Below are 22,703 nucleotides of genomic sequence, written 5' to 3'. Positions count from 1 at the left end.
TTGGTGGATACATTTATTCACCAATTAAAGAGTGCTGTCCAGAGTACTGAACCAAAAAAGAAGCTTAGATGCCTTCTTTTTCAAATAAAGATAGCAAGTGAACAAAGAAAAATTGATAGTAGGAGAAAATTAGAAAGTTGCTTAAAATCGCATGCTCTATCTGAATCACGAAAGAAAAAATTTGGGTTCAGTGTCCCTTTAAACGGAAGGCACCACTGCTTGTAGAACCTTTCTCCCAAAAATAGCCTCCGAAGAAGCAAAAGTATCGAATTTGTAAAATTTGGAAAAAGTATGAAGCGAAGACCAAGTCACCGCCTTCCAAATCTGTTCAACAGAAGCCTCATTTTTAAAAGCCCATGTGGAAGCCACTGCTCTAGTAGAACGAGCAGTAATTCTTTCAGGAGGCTGCTGGCCAGCAGTCTCATAAGCCAAACGGATGATGCTTTTCAGCCAAAAGGAAAGAGAGGTAGCCGTAGCCCTTTGACCTCTCCGCTTACCAGAATAAACAACAAACAAAGAAGATGTTTGACGAAAATCTTTATTTGCTTGTAAGTAGAATTTTAAAGCACGTACCACATCAAGATTGTGTAACAGACGTTCCTTCTTAGATGAAGGAACCACAATCTCTTGATTGATATTCTTGTTAGAAACAACCTTAGGAAGAAACCCAGGTTTGGTACGTAAAACCACCTTATCTGCATGGAAAACAAGGTAAGGGGAATCACATTGTAAAGCAGATAGCTCAGAAACTCTTCGAGCCGAAGAGATAGCTACTAAAAACAAAACTTTTCAAGATAAAAGCTTAATATCTATGGAATGCATAGGTTCAAACGGAACCCCTTGAAGAACTTTAAGAACTAAGTTTAAGCTCCATGGTGGAGTAATAGGTTTAAAAACAGGCTTGATTCTGACCAAAGCCTGACTAAATGCTTTAACGTCTGGGACATCTGCCAGATGTTTGTGAAGTAGAATAGACAAAAGCAGATATTTGACCCTTAAGATAACTAGCAGATAATCCCGTCTCCAAACCATCTTGGAGAAAAGACAATATTCTAGGAATCCTAATCTTACTCCATGAGTAACCTCTGGATTCACACCAATAAAGATATTTGCGCCAAATCTTATGATAAATCTTACTGGTGACAGGCTTTCTAGCCTGAATCAGGGTATCAATGACCGATTCAGAGAAACCACGCTTTGATAAAATCATGCGTTCAATCTCCAAGCAGTCAGACACAGAGAAATTAGATTTGGATGCGTGAACGGGCCTTGAATTAGAAGGTCCCGCCTCATTGGCAGAGTCCACAGTGGAACCAAGGACATGTCCACTAGGTCTGCATACCAAGTCCTGCGTGGCCACGCAGGAGCTATCAGAATTACCGAAGCTCTCTCCTGCTTGATTCTGGCAACCAGACGTGGAAGGAGAGGAAACGGTGAAAATACATAAGCCAGATTGAAGGACCAAGGCACTGCTAGAGTATATATCAGTACCGCCTTGGGATCCCTGGACCCGTAACGAGGAAGTTTGGCATTCTGACGAGACGCCATCAGATCCAATTCTGGAGTGCCCCATAGCGGAGTCAGCTGGGCGAAAACCTCCGGATGGAGTTCCCACTCCCCCGGACGAAGAGTCTGATGACTTAGAAAATCTGCATCCCAGTTCTCTACTCCTGGGATGTGGATTGCTGAGAGATGGCAAGAGTGATCCTCTGCCCACCAAATTATTTTGGTTACCTCTATTATCGCTAGAGAACTCCTTGTTCCTCCTATTTCTGTGGGGGTATGCTTCATTTTTAGCTTTTGCATATAAAAAGGGGGGTCTTGTGATACAAACGTATGATGTTTATACTAATCATTAAAAAAATTAGGTTTGTCACCTCAGATCCAAAAGTGGTCTCCTTTGTTGAAGTTAACCTCCCATAGTGCAGACATTTCCTATTGAGGCCCAAAAGTGACCTCGTGTGACATTAGGGAGGTGTAATGACCATCAGGCATATTAGTTACATTCCTTATGTTTGTACCTCTTGTCTGGAATTTGTAGTGTATATTGGAAATATGTGGTACTATGATGTAGTTCTCACTATTACTGTGTTTTATTGTTGAGTATTATATGTATGCCTTGCAACAATCTTCAAATAAAAAAAATAAAAAAAACCCTAACAAAAGCCACAAAGACCCCTTCAGTCCCATCAAAAAAACGTTATAATTGCATAATTTACTGAACAACCAAAAATAAAATTTTTTGTTTTTTTGTTGTTTTTTTTTTATAAGTGTCACCAGTAACAAATGAGCCCTTCAAGCAAGCTGAAATTCTTATCCAAGTGTCTGAATACAGCTTACCCTTTCCCCATGGGGATATTGCCAGCCCTTTCTAGAATAAACACAGTCTGTCTAGAAAAACATAGACTGAGCATACCTCATATGCAGCTTAGCATGCAAACCGTTCCCCCAAATGAAGTTTTCCTGTACTCTTCAGCCCTTGTGAGAAAAGCAGTGGATCTTAGTTACAAAGTGCTAAGATCATAATCCTCCTTGCAGAAATCTTCATCTACTTTTCTGCCAAAGAGTAAATAGTACACACCGGCACCATTTAAAATAAACTTTTGCTTGAGAAATAAAAAAACATAATTTATGCTTACCTGATAAATTTATTTCTCTTGTAGTGTAGTCAGTCCATGGGTCATCCATTACTTATGGAATATATCTCTTCCTAACAGGAAGCTGCAAGAGGATCACCCAAGCAGAGCTGCTATATAGCTCCTCCCCTCACATGTCATATTCAGTCATTCGACCAAAGCAGACGAGAAAGGAGAAACCATAGGGTGCAGTGGTGACTGGAGTTTAATTAAAATTTAGATCTGCCTTAAAGACAGGGCGGGCCGTGGACTGACTACACTACAAGAGAAATACATTTATCAGGTAAGCATAAATTATGTTTTCTCTTGTTAAGTGTAGTCAGTCCACGGGTCATCCATTACTTATGGAATACCAATACCAAAGCTAAAGTACACGGATGAAGGGAGGGACAAGGCAGGAACATTAAACAGAGAGAACCACTGCCTGAAGTACCTTTCTCCCAAAAACAGCCTCCAAAGAAGCCAAAGTGTCAAATTTGTAAAATTTTGAAAAGGTGTGAAGCGAAGACCAAGTCGCAGCCTTGCAAATCTGTTCAACAGACGCCTCATTTTTAAAGGCCCAGGTGGAAGCCACAGATCTAGTAGAATGAGCTGTAATCCTTTCAGGAGGCTGCTGTCCAGCAGTCTCATAGGCTAAACGTATTATGCTACGAAGCCAAAAAGAGAGAGGGGTAGCCGAAGCCTTTTGACCTCTTCTCTGTCCAGAGTAAACGACAAACAGGGAAGAAGTTTGACGAAAATCTTTAGTTGCCTGCAAATAGAACTTCAGGGCACGGACTACGTCCAGATTATGCAAAAGTCGTTCCTCCTTTGAAGAAGGGTTAGGACACAGTGATGGAACAACAATCTCTTGATTGATATTCCTGTTAGTAACTACCTTAGGTAAGAACCCAGGTTTAGTACGCAGAACTACCTTGTCTGAATGAAAAATCAGATAAGGAGAATCACAATGTAAGGCAGATAACTCAGAGACTCTTCGAGCCGAGGAAATAGCCATCAAAAACAAAACCTTCCAGGATAACAGCTTGATATCAATGGAATGAAGGGGTTCAAATGGAACGCCTTGAAGAACATTAAGAACTAAGTTTAAGCTCCACGGCGGAGCAACAGTCTTAAACACAGGCTTAATCCTAGTTAAAGCCTGACAAAAAGCCTGAACGTCTGGAACTTCAGCCAGACGTTTGTGTAGAAGAATAGACAGAGCAGAAATCTGTCCCTTTAACGAACTAGCAGATAAGCCCTTTTCTAAACCCTCTTGTAGAAAGGACAATATCCTAGGAATCCTAACCTTACTCCATGAGTAACTCTTGGATTCGCACCAATATAAATATTTACACCATATCTTATGGTAAATTTTTCTGGTAACAGGCTTCCTAGCCTGTATTAAGGTATCAATAACCGACTCCGAGAAGCCACGCTTTGATAGAATCAAGCGTTCAATCTCCATGCAGTCAGCCTCAGAGAAATTAGATTTGGATGGTTGAAAGGACCCTGAATTAGAAGGTCCTGTCTCAGAGGCAGAGACCACGGCGGACAGGACGACATGTCCACTAGGTCTGCATACCAGGTCCTGCGTGGCCACGCAGGCGCTATCAGAATCACCGAAGCTCTCTCCTGTTTGATCTTGGCAATCAAACGAGGAAGCATCGGGAATGGTGGAAACACATACGCCATGTTGAAGACCCAAGGGGCTGTCAGAGCATCTATCAGCACCGCTCCCGGGTCCCTGGACCTGGATCCGTAACAAGGAAGCTTGGCGTTCTGACGAGACGCCATGAGATCCAGATCTGGTTTGCCCCAACGATGAATCAGTTGAGCAAAGACCTCCGGATGAAGTTCCCACTCCCCCGGAATGAAAAGTCTGGCGACTTAGAAAATCCGCCTCCCAGTTCTCCACGCCTGGGATGTAAATCGATGACAGGTGGCAAGAGTGAGACTCTGCCCAGCGAATTATCTTTGAGACTTCCAACATCGCTAGGGAACTTCTGGTTCCCCCTTGATGGTTGATGTAAGCCACAGTCGTGATGTTGTCCGACTGAAATCTGATGAACCTCAGTGTTGCTAACTGAGGCCAAGCTAGGAGAGCATTGAATATTGCTCTTAATTCCAGAATATTTATTGGGAGGAGTTTCTCCTCCTGAGTCCATAATCCCTGAGCTTTCAGGGAGTTCCAGACTGTGCCCCAGCCTAGAAGGCTGGCGTCTGTTGTTACAATCGTCCAATCTGGCCTGCGAAAGGTCATCCCCTTGGACAGATGTGGCCGAGAAAGCCACCATAGAAGAGAATCTCTGGTGTCTTGATCCAGATTTAGTAGGGGGGACAAATCTGAGCAATCCCTGTTCCACTGACTTAGCATGCACAAATGCAGCGGTCTGAGATGCAGGCGCGCAAATGGTACTATGTCCATTGCCGCTACCATTAAGCCGATTACTTCCATGCACTGAGCTACTGACGGGTGTGGAATGGAATGAAGGACACGGCAAGCATTTAGAAGTTTTAATAACCAGGCCTCTGTCAGGTAAATTTTCATCTCTACAGAATCTATAAGAGTCCCTAGAAAGGGAACTCTTGTAAGTGGTAATAGAGAACTCTTTTCCACGTTCACCTTCCACCCATGCGACCTCAGAAATGCCAGAACTATCTCTGTATGAGACTTGGCAGTTTGAAAACTTGACGCTTGTATCAGAATGTTGTCTAGGTACGGAGTCACCGCTATGCCTCGCGGTCTTAGTACTGCCAGAAGTGAGCCCAGAACTTTTGTAAAGATTCTTGGAGCCGTAGCTAATCCGAAGGGAAGAGCTACAAACTGGTAATGCCTGTCTAGGAAGGCAAATCTTAGGTACCGATAATGATCCTTGTGAATCGGTATGTGAAGGTAGGCATCCTTTAAGTCCACTGTGGTCATGTACTGACCCTCTTGGATCATGGGAAGGATGGTTCGAATAGTTTCCATTTTGAATGATGGAACTCTTAGAAATTTGTTTAGGATTTTTAAGTCCAAGATTGGTCTGAAGGTTCCCTCTTTCTTGGGAACCACAAATAGATTTGAATAGAATCCCTGCCCGTGTTCCGTCCGCGGAACTGGGTGGATCACCCCCATTAGTAAGAGGTCTTGTACACAGCGTAGAAACGCCTCTTTCTTTATTTGGTTTGCTGATAACCTTGAAAGATGAAATCTCCCTCGTGGAGGAGAAGTTTTGAAGTCCAGGAGATATCCCTGAGATACGATCTCCAACGCCCAGGGATCCTGGACATCTCTTGCCCAAGCCTGGGCGAAGAGAGAAAGTCTGCCCCCCACTAGATCCGTTTCCGGATAGGGGGCCCTCTCTTCATGCTGTCTTGGGGGCAGCAGCAGGTTTCTTGGCCTGCTTGCCCTTGTTCCAGGACTGGTTAACTTTCCAGCCCTGCCTGTAACGAGCAACAGCTCCTTCCTGTTTTGGAGCGGAGGAAGTTGATGCTGCTCCTGCCTTGAAGTTACGAAAGGCACGAAAATTAGACTGTTTGGCCTTTGATTTGGCCCTGTCCTGAGGTAGAGCATGGCCCTTACCTCCCGTAATGTCAGCTATAATTTCTTTCAAGCCGGGCCCGAATAAGGTCTGCCCTTTGAAAGGAATATTAAGCAATTTAGATTTAGAAGTCACGTCAGCTGACCAGGATTTAAGCCATAGCGCTCTGCGCGCTTGGATGGCGAATCCAGAGTTCTTAGCCGTAAGTTTGGTTAAATGTACGACGGCATCAGAAACAAATGCGTTAGCTAGCTTAAGTGCTTTAAGCTTGTTCATAATTTCATCCAATGGAGCTGTGCGAATGGCCTCTTCCAGAGACTCAAACCAGAATGCCGCCGCAGCAGTGACAGGCGCAATGCATGCAAGGGGCTGTAAGATAAAACCTTGTTGAACAAACATTTTCTTAAGGTAACCCTCTAATTTCTTATCCATTGGATCTGAAAAGGCACAACTATCCTCCACCGGGATAGTGGTACGCTTAGCTAAAGTAGAAACTGCTCCCTCCACCTTAGGGACCGTCTGCCATAAGTCTCGTGTGGTGGCGTCTATAGGAAACATTTTCCTAAATATGGGAGGAGGGGAAAAAGGCACACCAGGTCTATCCCACTCCTTGCTAATAATCTCTGTAAGCCTTTTAGGTATAGGAAACACGTCAGTACACACCGGTACCGCATAGTATCTATCCAACCTACATAATTTTTCTGGAATTGCAACCGTGTTACAATCATTCAGAGCCGCTAATACCTCCCCTAGCAATATGCAGAGGTTCTCAAGCTTAAATTTAAAATTAGAAATCTCTGAATCCAGTCTCCCTGGATCAGATCCATCACTCACAGAATGAAGCTCTCCGTCTTCACGTTCTGCAAACTGTGACGCAGTATCTGACATGGCTCTCACCTCATCCGCGCGCTCTGTCCTTAACCCAGAGATATCGCGCTTGCCTCTTAATTCTGGCAATTTAGATAATACTTCTGTCATAACAGTAGCCATGTCTTGCAAAGTGATTTGTAAGGGCCTCCCTGATGTACTTGGCGCCACAAAATCACGCACCTCCTGAGCGGGAGGCGAAGGTACTGACACGTGAGGAGAGTTAGTCGGCATAACTTCCCCCTCGTTGTCTGGTGATAATTTCTTTACATGTAAAGATTGACTTTTATTTAAAGTAACATCAATGCAATTAGTACACAAATTTCTATGGCGCTCCACATTGGCCTTTAAACATAGTGAACAAAGAGATTCATCTGTTTCAGACATGTTTAAACAGACTAGCAATGAGACTAGCAAGCTTGGAAATACTTTTCTAAATAAATTTACAAGCAATATAAAAAACGCTACTGTGCCTTTAAGAAGCACAAAAAGCTGTCACAGTTGAAATAACAATGAACCAAAATAGTTATAGCAACCAATTTTTCACAGTAAATGTATTAAGTTAGCAAAGGATTGCACCCACCAGCAAATGGATGATTAACCCCTTAATACCCAAAAACGGATAACAATTTAATAATTAACGTCTTTCTCACAGTCAAAACACACTGTCACAGGTCTGCTGTGACTGATTACCTCCCTCAAAATGAATTTTGAAGACCCCTGAGCTCTCTAGAGACGATCTGGATCATGGAGGATGAAGTAGACAGATTGTGAATTTTTACTGCGCAAAAAAGCGCTAAAATAGGCCCCTCCCACTCATATTACAACAGTGGGGAAGCTCAGAAAACTGTTTCTATGCAGAAAACAAAGATGGCCATGTGGTAAAAATCATGCCCCAATAAGTTTTATCACCAAGTACCTCACAAAAAACGATTAACATGCCATTAAACGTTTTAAACATACATTTGAAAAGTTATGAAGTGTTATTAATAAGCCTGCTACCAGTCGCTTTTACTGCAGTTAAGGCTCATACATTATTTCAGTATTAACAGTATTTTCAGAGTCAATTCCATTCCTTAGAAAAATACATTCAGTGTACACACACTCATCAGCCTAATACCAGTCGCTATCACTGCATTTAAGGCTGAACTTACTTTACATTGGTATCAGCAGTATTTTCTCAGTCAATTCCATTCCTCAGAAAAATAATTTACTGCACATACCTCTTTTGCAGGGGGGCCCTGCATGTTATTCCCCTTTTCTGAAGTTACCTCACTCCTCAGAATGTGCGAGAACAGCCAGTGGATCTTAGTTACGTCTGCTAAGATCATAGAAAACGCAGGCAGATTCTTCTTCTAATGCTGCCTGAGAATAAACAGCACACTCCGGTGCCATTTAAAATAACAAACTTTTGATTGTAGAAATAAACTAAGTTAAAAAACACCACAGACCTCTCACAGTGACCTATCTTTAGTTAGGATGCAAGAGAATGACTGAATATGACATGTGAGGGGAGGAGCTATATAGCAGCTCTGCTTGGGTGATCCTCTTGCAGCTTCCTGTTAGGAAGAGATATATTCCATAAGTAATGGATGACCCGTGGACTGACTACACTTAACAAGAGAAACATTTTTGTCACCACACTCGCTCTGCACTTCCTAGTTACTTAGAGTAGGCAAAGAGATTGACTGGGGGGTGGAGTTAAGGGGGGAGCTATATAGGCAGCTCTGCTGTGGGTGCTCTCTTTGCCAATTCCTGTAGGGGAGAATATCCCACAAGTAAGGATGAATCCGTGGACTCGATACATATTACAAAAGAAATGTGGCAGCTCTTCTCTCCCAATGACAACTATATCCATTATGCCCTAGAAAGTTGGTAATGTCCAATATGCATTCATACAATTTTGACGATCTCCCAAATTAATGATGATTTTTCATCAGCTAACCTTGTATAGGTGGTTTTTTCTTTGTATCAAGTTTCCAGCCTTCCTCTTTTAAAGGTTCTCATGGTTTGTAATGGCATTTAAAGCGGAGTACAATAGCAATTTGTGTTAAATGTAGTGAGGCCATGCAGGGCTTACAATTTCTCAAACAGAGTTAATTTTTTTTTTTTTTTAATGAGTAAAATTTTATAACAGTGCTAATAATAAAAAAAAATGTCTGGGTAAGCAAATAGGTATCAGCAAATAGGACATGCAAGAAAAGCAACTAGTAGCAGTTTTACCACTAAAGGGGCAGTTATGACACAATCTTTCATGATTCAGATAGAGCATGCAGTTTTAAATAACTTTCCAATTTACTTCTATTATTCTATTGCTGCTGGAAGATGATTGTCCCTGCTACAAATCGGAGGTGCACAGCTGTTTGCACATTCAAGCAACGCGCGTTTCACCCACGTTTGTTTGGGCTTCGTCTGGCTTCATATAATTGGTTAACGTCACTTCTATATTTTATGCAAGAAGCTCCACCTCTTGTTTTCCCGGGGCGAAATATATACTTAATAAATTAAATAATGTTGCCTGTTAACTTTTTACACTTCCAATTCTTCCAAGTAATTTAAATACATTATTTAGTGGCAATACAGCGATACATCAATAATTACATATCAATGAACATTAACCATTAACCAACATTTTTCAAATATATTTATTTATTCAGGAAGTTAACTAAGGTAGTTAAATTCTACATTCAGCTCCTCAAGTTTTAGGGACCTCAAATTGTAGATCCTTTTACATTCTATTTGTACAATTTTTGTATCTATATCTCCTCCTCTATCTTACACATCTATTTTGGAGAAGTACAAAGCTTCTACATAAATAGCTACTAGCAGTGTATTTTTGTTTAAAACCAAATTGTCCAGATTTTTAAGAACATCAAGTGTATCGTTAGCATAAGACGGGAGGGCTAGTCAAATATGGTCTCAAACGAAAATCAACATATTGAAAATTAATAAAGTTGACCAAACTAGTGTGTACTTGGAGCTGCAAAAAATGACTAGCACTCAGTTGACTATAGCTTTTCTGGATGGAGTTTATGTCTTTAGAAAAAGCAGTGTGAATTTAAATGTGATTCAGACAAATTATAAACATATATGTAGAGTAAAAGACAGGCATTTTCTTTTCTATAGCAGTAGGTGGTAGTAAAGCATAAATAAAGTGTAGCAACTAATCATTCCACCAAGTGTGCACAGACACAGATATTACTCTTAAAAACATCCAGCTGCCAACGTGCTAAATACTGATTATGTGAAGCATAAGTACTATAGCCATAACTGAACCAAAAGTGATTATATTGACGTTACTGGCATAGCATCCAGAGCTACCTAAAAAGGCATGGACATATATTAGTTAAAAATCAAGACATAAAAAAAAAAAAAAAAAAAAATCGGCAAAAACATCAGGGAGATAATTTCAGATGTAGATGGAAGAAGCTAACCTATGCCCACTTTAGAGTTGATACTCGGCACCCAATACAGTACAGTATATAATACAGAGGGTCAAAAAGGTATGTTGGTTAACTTTGAAAACAATATTCACTCCATGTGAAAAATCTGGATGACCAAGTAAAGAAAGACAAACATCCAAGAGAGAACATCCAGTATTTATTGTGGATGGATACTGACTATTGCCTTGGATACTGATGTTAACGGGTTTCAATCAGCTAACCTTGTATTCTAAACCACTTTTGAATGCACAAGATGTGTTTTTTATTAGGTTAACAGGACCAGAAAGAAAAGTGCATGTGTCTCATAGCAGCCACATAAAAGGGAAAGCTCCTCCTGTAAAAATTAAAATTAAAAAAAAGGGTTTTACCTTTTAATACATATTGCAATGATTTCTATTTAGTATAACCCACAATAAAACAGACTGTTTTATATCCCTTTAATTAATCTTCCAGCCAGCCTTATGCATAAAAACGAGAGCACAGCAGCTGAAATAATAATGCAGGATGGTACCATCATTTAGTTTTTTCTTCAACTATTTTTTTTTTACTATGCTGTTTGAGTTTGGAAAGGGTGGCAACATACATACATACAAAAAAAATGTCAAAATGAAGTCACTCATATGCAAAATCAGATTTTTTTACGGTCTGATGAAAATCCAGCAATTCCATGCATAAACTGCAAGTTGGCACAAAATAACATATTTAAATTGTATGTTCTAATATTACACTGAAGAGTTTCTGTATTTATGTATCATGAAATAGTGACCACCATGCTGTTGTTTACTTGTACATTTTTAAAGATATTTCTGCAAACTTACATTTTCTAAAAGTACAACAAATATCATTGAGGTAGCCAGTAAACCGAGTGTGTATATATTTATATGAAAGTAAAATTATGTTAATAGAACGAAAAAAATAATCCGAAAATTGGATTAATAATGAAGAAACTGCCCTGTGTATCGAAAATGCAACTAAAAAAATGGTCAAATTGTAGTTTGCATCCTTTTATTGTTATGAGCTGCTGTTTTTAAGCAGATTAATTTCTAGAACATTTAATACATTTCTTATATCATCACAATCATTTAACTTTCCTATTACATTTACATGTAAATGAAAAGAGCTCAAACTCAACTTTTTGAGTCCATCTACCAGTTAGATTGCTAACTCTATAGGGTGCAGTCTGCCTTCCCTCTTATATTTATTGTAACTCCTGTATAGTACTGAAGTATTTGTGGGCATTTTACACATAAAGATAACAACAAAAACAAAACTTGTTGTAACATCCATGGCAACGTTCAAAAACAGAATTTATGTTTACCTGATAAATTTCTTTCTCCTACGGTGTGTCCGGTCCACGGCTTCATCCTTACTTGTGGGATATTCTCATTCCCTACAGGAAGTGGCAAAGAGAACACACAGCAGAGCTGTCCATATAGCTCCCCCTCTGGCTCCGCCCCCCAGTCATTCGACCGACGGTTAGGAGAAAAAGGAGAACCATAGGGTGCAGTGGTTACTGTAGTGTACAAAAAAATAAAAATTTGAAACCTGACTAAATGCCAGGGCGGGCCGTGGACCGGACACACCGTAGGAGAAAGAAATTTATCAGGTAAACATAAATTCTGTTTTCTCCTACATTGGTGTGTCCGGTCCACGGCTTCATCCTTACTTGTGGGAACCAATACCAAAGCTTTAGGACACGGATGAAGGGAGGGAACAAGTCAGGTAACCTAAACAGAAGACACCACTGCTTGTAGAACCTTTCTCCCAAAAATAGCCTCCGAAGAAGCAAAAGTATCGAATTTGTAAAATTTTGCAAATGTATGCAGTGAAGACCAAGTCGCTACCATACAGATCTGTTAAACAGAAGCCTCGTTCTTGAAAGCCCATTCGTTCAGGAGGCTGCCGTCCAGCAGTCTCATAAGCCAATCGGATGATGCTTTTTAGCCAGAAGTAAAGAGAGGTAGCAGTAGCTTTCTGACCTCTTCTCTTACCAGAATAGACAACAAACAAAGAAGATGTCTGTCTGAAATCCTTTGTTGCTTCTAGATAGAATTTTAAAGCACGAACCACATCTAGATTGTGTAACAAACGTTCCTTTTTAGAAACTGGAGTAGGACACAGAGAAGGAACAATGATTTCCTGGTTAATATTCCTATTGGAAGAAAACCAGGCTTGGTACGTAAAACTTCCTTATCTGTATGAAACACCAGATAGGGTGAATTACACTGCAAAGCAGACAATTCAGAAACTCTTCTAGCAGAAGAAATAACAACCAAAAACAAAACTTTCCAAGATAGTAACTTAATATCTATGGAAAGTAAAAGGTTCAAACGGAACCCCATGAAGAACTGAAAGAACTAAATTTAGACTCCATGGAGTCTCAGGTCTGTAGACAGGCTTGATTCTGACTAACGCCTGTACGAACGCCTGAACATCTGGCAAAGCTGCCAGACGTTTGTGCAACAAGACAGACAGAGCAGATATCTGTCCTTTTAAAGAACTAGCTAACAGACCTTTCTCCAATCCCTCTTGGAGAAAGGAAAGAATCCTTGGAATCCTAATTTTACTCCATGAGTAACCCTTGGATTCGCACCAATAGAGATATTTCTGCCATATCTTATGGTAAATTCTCCTGGTTACAGGCTTTCTAGCCTGAACCAGAGTATCTATAACAGATTCCGAAAACCCACGCTTAGATAGAATCAAGCGTTCAATCTCCAAGCAGTCAGTTGCAGAGAAACTAGGTTTGGATGTTCGAATGGACCTTGTACTAGAAGGTCCTGTCTCAAAGGTAGCTTCCATGGTGGAGCCAATGACATATTCACGAGGTCTGCATACCAAGTCCTGCGTGGCCACGCAGGAGCTATTAGAATTACTGAAGCCTTCTCCTGTTTGATCCTAGCTATTAGCCTGGGGAGGAGAATAGATTGAACGACCAAGGCGCCACTAAGGCATCTACCAATGTCGCCTTGGGATCCCTGGACCTGGACCCGTAGCGTGGAACCTTGGAGTTCTGACGTGACGCCATCAGATCCAGATCTGGAATGCCCCATAGTTGAGTTAACTGGGCAAAAACCTCCGGGTGAAGTTCCCACTCCCCCGGATGGAAAGTCTGACGACTCAGATAATCCGCCTCCCAGTTGTCTACTCCTGGGATGTGAATTGCAGATAGATGGCAGGAGTGATCCTCCGCCCATTTGATGATCTTGGATACTTCTCACATCGCCAGGGAACTCTTTGTTCCTCCCTGATGATTGATGTACGCTACAGTCGTCATGATGTCCGACTGAAATCTTATGAATTTGGCCTCCGCTAGTTGAGGCCAAGCCAGGAGCGCATTGAATATCGCTCTCAGTTCCAAAATGTTTATTGGGAGAAGAGATTCTTCCCGAGACCATAGACCCTGAGCTTTCAGGGAGTCCCAGACCACGCCGCATCCTAAGAGACTGGCGTCGGTCGTGACTCTGGTCTGCGGAAACTCATTCCCTGAGACAGGTGATCCTGAGACAACCACCAGAGGAGCGAGTCTCTGGTTTTCTGGTCCATTTGTATCTGGGGAGACAAATCTGCATAATCCCCATTCCACTGCTTGAGCATGCACAGTTGCAATGGTCTTAGATGAATTCTGGCAAAAGGGACTATGTCCATTGCCGCAACCATTAGACCGATTACCTCCATGCACTGAGCCACAGACGGCTGAGGAATGGCATGAAGAACTTGACAAGCATTTGAACGTTTTGACTTCCTGACTTCCGTCAGAAAGATTTTCATTTCTACCCAGTCTATTATTGTTCCCAGGAAGGGAACCCTTGTGACCGGGGACAGAGAACTTTTTTCTACGTTCACCTTCCACCCGTTAGACCTTAGAAAGGCTAGAACAATATCCGTATGAGCCTTCGCTTTGTGGAAGGACGACGCCTGAATTAAGATGTCGTCTAGGTAAGGTGCTACCGCAATGCCCCTTGGCCTTAGCACTGCTAGAAGGGATCCTCTTTGTAAAAATTCTTGGTGAACTTTGTGGATCGGAATATGCAGGTATGCATCCTTTAGGTTCACGGTAGTCATGAATTGAACCTCCTGGATCATTGGTAAAATTGTTCGAATTGTTTCCATTTTGAATGATGGAACTCTGAGGAATTTGTTTAGGATCTTTAAGTCCAGAATTGGCCTGAACGTTCCCTCCTTTTTGGGAACTACAAACAGGTTTGAGTAAAAACCCAGTCCTTGTTCTGCTTTTGGAACTGGGTGCATCACTCCCATTTTTAAAAGGTCTTCTACGCAATGTAAGAATGCCCGTCTCTTTGTCTGGTCTAAAGACAAGCGAGACATGTGAAACCTTCCCTTTGGAGGAAGGTCCTTGAATTCTAGGAGATACCCCTGAGAGACAATCTCTAAAGCCCAGGGGTCTAGGACATCTCTTCCCCAAGCCTGAGCAAAGAGAGAGAGTCTGCCCCATACCAGATCCGGTCCCGGATCGGGGGCTATCCTTTCATGCTGATTTGGTAGCAGCAGCAGGCTTCTTGGCCTGTTTCCCCTTGTTCCAGCCTTGCAATGGTTTCCATGCTGGTTTGGCCTGGGAAGTGTTACCCTCTTGTCTAGAGGCTGTAGAGATAGGAGCCGGTCCGTTCCTGAAATTGCGAAAGGAACGAAAATTAGACTTATTTTTTGCTTTGAAAGATCTATCTTGTGGAAGGGCATGGCCCTTTCCCCCAGTGATGTCTGAAATAATCTCTTTCAATTCTGGCCCAAATAGGGTCTTACCCTTGAAAGGAATAGTAAGCAATTTTGTTTTGGACGACACATCCGCCGACCAAGATTTTAGCCAAAGCGCCCTGCGCGCCACTATTGCAAAGCCTGAATTTTTCACCGCTAATTTAGCTAATTGAAAAGCGGCATCTAAAATAAAGGAATTAGCCAACTTCAGTGCGTGAATTCTGTCCATGACTTCATCATATGGAGTCTCCTTCTGGAGCGAATTTTCTAGTTCATCGAACCAAAAAGACGCCGCCGTGGTGACAGGAATAATGCACGAAATTGGTTGAAGAAGGAAACCTTGCTGAACAAAAATTTTATTAAGCAATCCATCTAATTTTTTGAAACTGCCCCCTCTACCTTAGGGACCGTCTGCCATGCGTCCCTTCTGGGGTCAACAATGGGGAACATTTTCTTAAATATAGGAGGGGGAACAAAAGGAACACCTGGCTTCTCCCACTCCTTAGTCACTATATCCGCCATCTTAGGTATCGCAAACGCATCAGTGTGTACTGGGACCTCTAGGAAATTGTCCATTTTACACAATTTTTCAGGGATCACCAAAGGATCACAATCATCAAGTGCAGCTAGGACCTCCTTAAGTAGGGCGCGGAGGTGTTCTAGCTTAAATTTAAATGTTATGGTATCAGGCTCTGCCTGCTGAGAAACTTTTCCTGTCAGAAATTTCTCCATCAGACAGGCCCTCCCTCACCGCCAAGTCAGCTTGAAGTGAGGGCACTACAGATAAATTATCCTCTGCGTCTGCTTGCTCATTGTCTGTTTAAAACTGAGCAATCACGCTTCCTAGGAAAGGCTGGCAGTTTGGATAAAAAAATGCTAATTGTTGCATAGTAATCGCAATTGGTGTGCTAGATGTACTGGGCATCGCCTGCGCGGGCATAGCTGGTGTTGACACAGAAGGAGAGGAAAGCAAGCTATCTTCACTACCTTCAGCTAAAGAATCATCTTGGGCTATATTTTTAAGTGTGATTGTACTGTCCTTAAGCTGGTTGGACGCTATGGCACACTGCACACATAAATTTAATGGGGGAACCACCTTGGCCTTTGGACATACAGAACATAGTCTATCTGAAGATTCAGACATGTTTGACAGGCTTAAACAGAACTACAATGCAATAAAAATTATTTTTGACAAAAACGTTACTGTCTCTTTAAATAATAAAAGAGCACACATTATTACTGAAACATCAAAAAACCATGAAATAAACATCCGATTTTAATGACATTTTCACCACAGAGCCTTAATGCTTTGAAAAGATTGCACACACATTTTCAGACCAATTAACCCCTTAATGCACAAACCGGAGCTAATAACAGTTATTAACCGGTTAACACACTACAGAACTAGCCCCAGCTTCCCCTGTAGCCTTTACCTTTCTTAGGGATTATTTTAGTAGGAAATAAGCCTCTCTGGAGTCCTTTCTGATGCCCCACATGAAGCTGCATGGACTGTCTAGGCAAAATCAACTGCGCAATTGAGGCCTGAAAATGAGGCCTCCTCCCTCTTCATTCCAGAGTGGAGGGGCCTTTCTGACTAGATTTAGGTGTCCAAATAAGTGCCAGGCCGAAATTAAACCCCAAAAGTGTTTTAAAGTCTGCAAAAACACCTTATTTATAGTGAAAAACATGCTAAAAAGCAATCGATTTTAATGCCCACAATAGTGTCAACCAGCATAGAGCCCTAAATATAAGCCATCATTTTATACAGTGTCTAAGAAAAAATGGCTTACCTATCCCAGAGGGAATTTCTGACAGTCTTCTAGCATTACATGGTCTTGTTAGAAAAATGACTGATCATACCTGAAGCAGTTAAGCCTGCAAACTGTTCCCCCCAACTGATGTTCTCTGGTTTCAACAGTCCTGCGTGGGAACAGCAATGGATTTTAGTTACTGGTGCTAAAATCATACTCCTCTCAACAGAAATCTTCATCACTTTCTGCTGTAGAGTAAATAGTACAAACCGGCACTATTTTAAAATAACAAACTCTTGATAGAAGAAATAAAAAACTACAACTAACACCACATACTCTTTATCACCCCCGTGGAGATGCGACTTGTTCAGAGCGGCAAAGAGAATGACTGGGGGGCGGAGCCAGAGGGGGAGCTATATGGTCAGCTCTGCTGTGTGTTCTCTTTGCCACTTCCTGTAGGGAATGAGAATATCCCACAAGTAAGGATGAAGCCGTGGACCGGACACACCAATGTAGGAGAAATTAATTATGATGAACTTTTCTGGAGATGTGAAGGTTTCCTGGCTACTATGTGCTATGCACAGGGATCAGATGAGCATCTACAAAGGAGGCAACAATATACTAAGGCTTGACAATTCCTGGGAAGCAACTTATTTTTCCTGCATTTTTCTATGCACAGTTATCATTACTAAAAATACATAGCTGGCTCCTGAATATTCAGTCTAAGCCTTAAAGGGATATTAAACACTAGATAGATCTTAAAAGCATAGTAGAGGTTACTCCCAGCATCCCTCTTGTCATGGGCGCTGCCATGTTGAAATCTAGCTATCACTGCATTCCAGTGCTGACGTGTTTGCACATGAGCAGCAACTCTCCTTCACATACCTGCAGAATGTAGGTTCCAACATGGTGACATCTATACTTATAAATTTATATGAAACTAAATACGTCACACAGTACCCTATTAATAAGCTACAAATGAAAGGCAACGGTGTACATACAACCAGGTGATTCACTGCAGTCAAAGAGTAGGAAAAGTAAACTTACCAGTTTAATTGCCACATATTCATTTGTGTACAGATTTTTCCCTTGAAAAAAAGAACAAAAACAAGAATGTAAGACTCTGCCAGAAATTGGTGTAAAGCAAAGCATTGAAAATCAAATGAACAATGTGCCAAATACCAAGTTCACATAGAACATTAATGAGGCACCAACTAATGCATTATAATTAAACCATTTGCCAAGAGAATAAATGACAGTTGGCTTTCTGCAGGTTTTAGACAGCAATTCATGAAATACATTTTTTTTTAAATACTTTAAAATTAGAGAAATTACCAAAAATAACGTAATGTCCTGTTGAGATAACATGTTAATTATTTAACAAGAAAGCATTGAAAAATGTAACAATGCACACACAAAAAAACAAAAAAAAATGTATGTAAAAACAGAATTTATGTTTACCTGATAAATTACTTTCTCCAACGGTGTGTCCGGTCCACGGCGTCATCCTTACTTGTGGGATATTCTCTTCCCCAACAGGAAATGGCAAAGAGCCCAGCAAAGCTGGTCACATGATCCCTCCTAGGCTCCGCCTACCCCAGTCATTCGACCGACGTTAAGGAGGAATATTTGCATAGGAGAAATCATATGGTACCGTGGTGACTGTAGTTAAAGAAAATAAAATATCAGACCTGATTAAAAAAACCAGGGCGGGCCGTGGACCGGACACACCGTTGGAGAAAGTAATTTATCAGGTAAACATAAATTCTGTTTTCTCCAACATAGGTGTGTCCGGTCCACGGCGTCATCCTTACTTGTGGGAACCAATACCAAAGCTTTAGGACACGGATGAAGGGAGGGAGCAAATCAGGTCACCTAAATGGAAGGCACCACGGCTTGCAAAACCTTTCTCCCAAAAATAGCCTCAGAAGAAGCAAAAGTATCAAACTTGTAAAATTTGGTAAAAGTGTGCAGTGAAGACCAAGTCGCTGCCCTACATATCTGATCAACAGAAGCCTCGTTCTTGAAGGCCCATGTGGAAGCCACAGCCCTAGTGGAATGAGCTGTGATTCTTTCGGGAGGCTGCCGTCCTGCAGTCTCGTAAGCCAATCTGATGATGCTTTTAATCCAAAAGGAGAGAGAGGTAGAAGTTGCTTTTTGACCTCTCCTTTTACCGGAGTAAACAACAAACAAGGAAGATGTTTGTCTAAAATCCTTTGTAGCATCTAAATAGAATTTTAGAGCGCGAACAACATCCAAATTGTGCAACAAACGTTCCTTCTTTGAAACTGGTTTCGGACACAGAGAAGGTACGATAATCTCCTGGTTAATGTTTTTGTTAGAAACAACTTTTGGAAGAAAACCAGGTTTAGTACGTAAAACCACCTTATCTGCATGGAACACCAGATAAGGAGGAGAACACTGCAGAGCAGATAATTCTGAAACTCTTCTAGCAGAAGAAATTGCAACTAAAAACAAAACTTTCCAAGATAATAACTTAATATCAACGGAATGTAAGGGTTCAAACGGAACCCCCTGAAGAACTGAAAGAACTAAATTGAGACTCCAAGGAGGAGTCAAAGGTTTGTAAACAGGCTTAATTCTAACCAGAGCCTGAACAAAAGCTTGAACATCTGGCACAGCTGCCAGCTTTTTGTGAAGTAACACAGACAAGGCAGAAATCTGTCCCTTCAGGGAACTTGCAGATAACCCTTTTTCTAATCCGTCTTGAAGGAAGGATAAAATCTTAGGAATCTTAACCTTGTCCCAAGGGAATCCTTTAGATTCACACCAACAGATATATTTTTTCCAAATCTTGTGGTAAATCTTTCTAGTTACAGGCTTTCTGGCCTGAACAAGAGTATCAATAACAGAATCTGAGAATCCTCGCTTCGATAGAATCAAGCGTTCAATCTCCAAGCAGTCAGCTGGAGTGAAACCAGATTCGGATGTTCGAACGGACCCTGAACAAGAAGGTCTCGTCTCAAAGGTAGCTTCCAGGGTGGAGCCGATGACATATTCACCAGATCTGCATACCAAGTCCTGCGTGGCCACGCAGGAGCTATCAAGATCACCGACGCCCTCTCCTGATTGATCCTGGCTACCAGCCTGGGGATGAGAGGAAACGGCGGGAACACATAAGCTAGTTTGAAGGTCCAAGGTGCTACTAGTGCATCCACTAGAGCCGCCTTGGGATCCCTGGATCTGGACCCGTAGCGAGGAACTTTGCAGTTCTGACGAGAGGCCATTAGATCCATGTCTGGAATGCCCCACCGCTGGGTGACTTGGGCAAAGATTTCCGGATGGAGTTCCCACTCCCCCGGATGCAATGTCTGACGACTCAGAAAATCCGCTTCCCAATTTTCCACTCCTGGGATGTGGATAGCAGACAGGTGGCAGGAGTGAGACTCCGCCCATAGAATGATTTTGGTCACTTCTTCCATCGCTAGGGAACTCCTTGTTCCCCCCTGATGGTTGATGTACGCAACAGTCGTCATGTTGTCTGATTGAAACCGTATGAACTTGGTCCTCGCTAGCTGAGGCCAAGCCTTGAGAGCATTGAATATCGCTCTCAGCTCCAGAATATTTATCGGTAGAAGAGATTCTTCCCGAGACCAAAGACCCTGAGCTTTCAGGGATCCCCAGACCGCGCCCCAGCCCATCAGACTGGCGTCGGTCGTGACAATGACCCACTCTGGTCTGCGGAACGTCATCCCTTGTGACAGATTGTCCAGGGACAGCCACCAACGGAGTGAGTCTCTGGTCCTCTGATTTACTTGTATCTTCGGAGACAAGTCTGTATAGTCCCCATTCCACTGACTGAGCATGCACAGTTGTAATGGTCTTAGATGAATGCGCGCAAAAGGAACTATGTCCATTGCCGCTACCATCAACCCGATCACTTCCATGCACTGAGCTATGGAAGGAAGAGGAACGGAATGAAGTATCCGACAAGAGTCTAGAAGTTTTGTTTTTCTGGCCTCTGTTAGAAAGATCCTCATTTCTAAGGAGTCTATAATTGTTCCCAAGAAGGGAACCCTTGTTGACGGGGATAGAGAACTCTTTTCCACGTTCACTTTCCAGCCGTGAGATCTGAGAAAGGCCAGGACGATGTCCGTGTGAGCCTTTGCTTGAGGAAGGGACGACGCTTGAATCAGAATGTCGTCCAGGTAAGGTACTACTGCAATGCCCCTTGGTCTTAGCACCGCTAGAAGGGACCCTAGTACCTTTGTGAAAATCCTTGGAGCAGTGGCTAATCCGAAAGGAAGCGCCACGAACTGGTAATGTTTGTCCAGGAATGCGAACCTTAGGAACCGATGATGTTCCTTGTGGATAGGAATATGTAGATACGCATCCTTTAAATCCACCGTGGTCATGAATTGACCTTCCTGGATGGAAGGAAGAATAGTTCGAATGGTTTCCATCTTGAACGATGGAACCTTGAGAAACTTGTTTAAGATCTTGAGATCTAAGATTGGTCTGAACGTTCCCTCTTTTTTGGGAACTATGAACAGATTGGAGTAGAACCCTATCCCTTGTTCTCTTAGTGGAACAGGATGAATCACTCCCATTTTTAACAGGTCTTCTACACAATGTAAGAACGCCTGTCTTTTTATGTGGTCTGAAGACAACTGAGACCTGTGGAACCTCCCCCTTGGGGGAAGTCCCTTGAATTCCAGAAGATAACCCTGGGAGACTATTTCTAGCGCCCAAGGATCCAGAACATCTCTTGCCCAAGCCTGAGCGAAGAGAGAGAGTCTGCCCCCCACCAGATCCGGTCCCGGATCGGGGGCCAATATTTCATGCTGTCTTGGTAGCAGTGGCAGGTTTCTTGGCCTGCTTTCCCTTATTCCAGCCTTGCACTGGTCTCCAAGCTGGCTTGGCTTGAGAAGTATTACCCTCTTGCTTAGAGGACGTAGCACTTTGGGCTGGTCCGTTTTTACGAAAGGGACGAAAATTAGGTCTATTTTTCGCCTTGAAAGGCCGATCCTGAGGAAGGGCGTGGCCCTTACCCCCAGTGATATCAGAGATAATCTCTTTCAAGTCAGGGCCAAACAGCGTTTTCCCCTTGAAAGGAATGTTTAGTAGCTTGTTCTTGGAAGACGCATCAGCCGACCAAGATTTCAACCAAAGCGCTCTGCGCGCCACAATAGCAAACCCAGAATTCTTAGCCGCTAACCTAGCCAATTGCAAAGTGGCGTCTAGGGTGAAAGAATTAGCCAATTTGAGAGCATTGATTCTGTCCATAATCTCCTCATAAGGAGGAGAATCACTATCGAGCGCCTTTATCAGCTCATCAAACCAGAAACATGCGGCTGTAGTGACAGGGACAATGCATGAAATTGGTTGTAGAAGGTAACCCTGCTGAACAAACATCTTTTTAAGCAAACCTTCTAATTTTTTATCCATAGGATCTTTGAAAGCACAACTATCCTCTATGGGTATAGTGGTGCGTTTGTTTAAAGTAGAAACCGCTCCCTCGACCTTGGGGACTGTCTGCCATAAGTCCTTTCTGGGGTCGACCATAGGAAACAATTTTTTAAATATGGGGGGAGGGACGAAAGGAATACCGGGCCTTTCCCATTCTTTATTAACAATGTCCGCCACCCGCTTGGGTATAGGAAAAGCTTCTGGGAGCCCCGGCACCTCTAGGAACTTGTCCATTTTACATAGTTTCTCTGGGATGACCAACTTTTCACAATCATCCAGAGTGGATAATACCTCCTTAAGCAGAATGCGGAGATGTTCCAACTTAAATTTAAATGCAATTACATCAGGTTCAGCCTG

The 22,703-nt window shown here is 42.3% G+C and overlaps 1 protein-coding gene across 3 annotated transcripts in view; it reads right to left on the bottom strand.

The window, feature by feature from the left end:
- The window catches only part of CSNK1G3 (casein kinase 1 gamma 3), a 659,666-nt gene that overhangs the window by 506,990 nt on the left and 129,973 nt on the right, over window positions 1–22,703 (bottom strand). For all 3 annotated transcript variants that reach the window (XM_053701616.1, XM_053701614.1, XM_053701615.1), the window contains exon 3: window positions 17,964–18,004. In XM_053701616.1, coding sequence (XP_053557591.1) covers window positions 17,964–18,004 — 41 coding nt within the window. The remainder of the gene's footprint in view (window positions 1–17,963; window positions 18,005–22,703) is intronic.

Source organism: Bombina bombina, chromosome 2 (assembly GCF_027579735.1).
Source record: "Bombina bombina isolate aBomBom1 chromosome 2, aBomBom1.pri, whole genome shotgun sequence".
NCBI classification, from domain to species: Eukaryota; Metazoa; Chordata; class Amphibia; order Anura; family Bombinatoridae; genus Bombina; species Bombina bombina.
The sequence above is the reverse complement of the archived record's forward strand: the minus strand, read 5'-3'. Positions and strand labels throughout refer to the sequence as shown.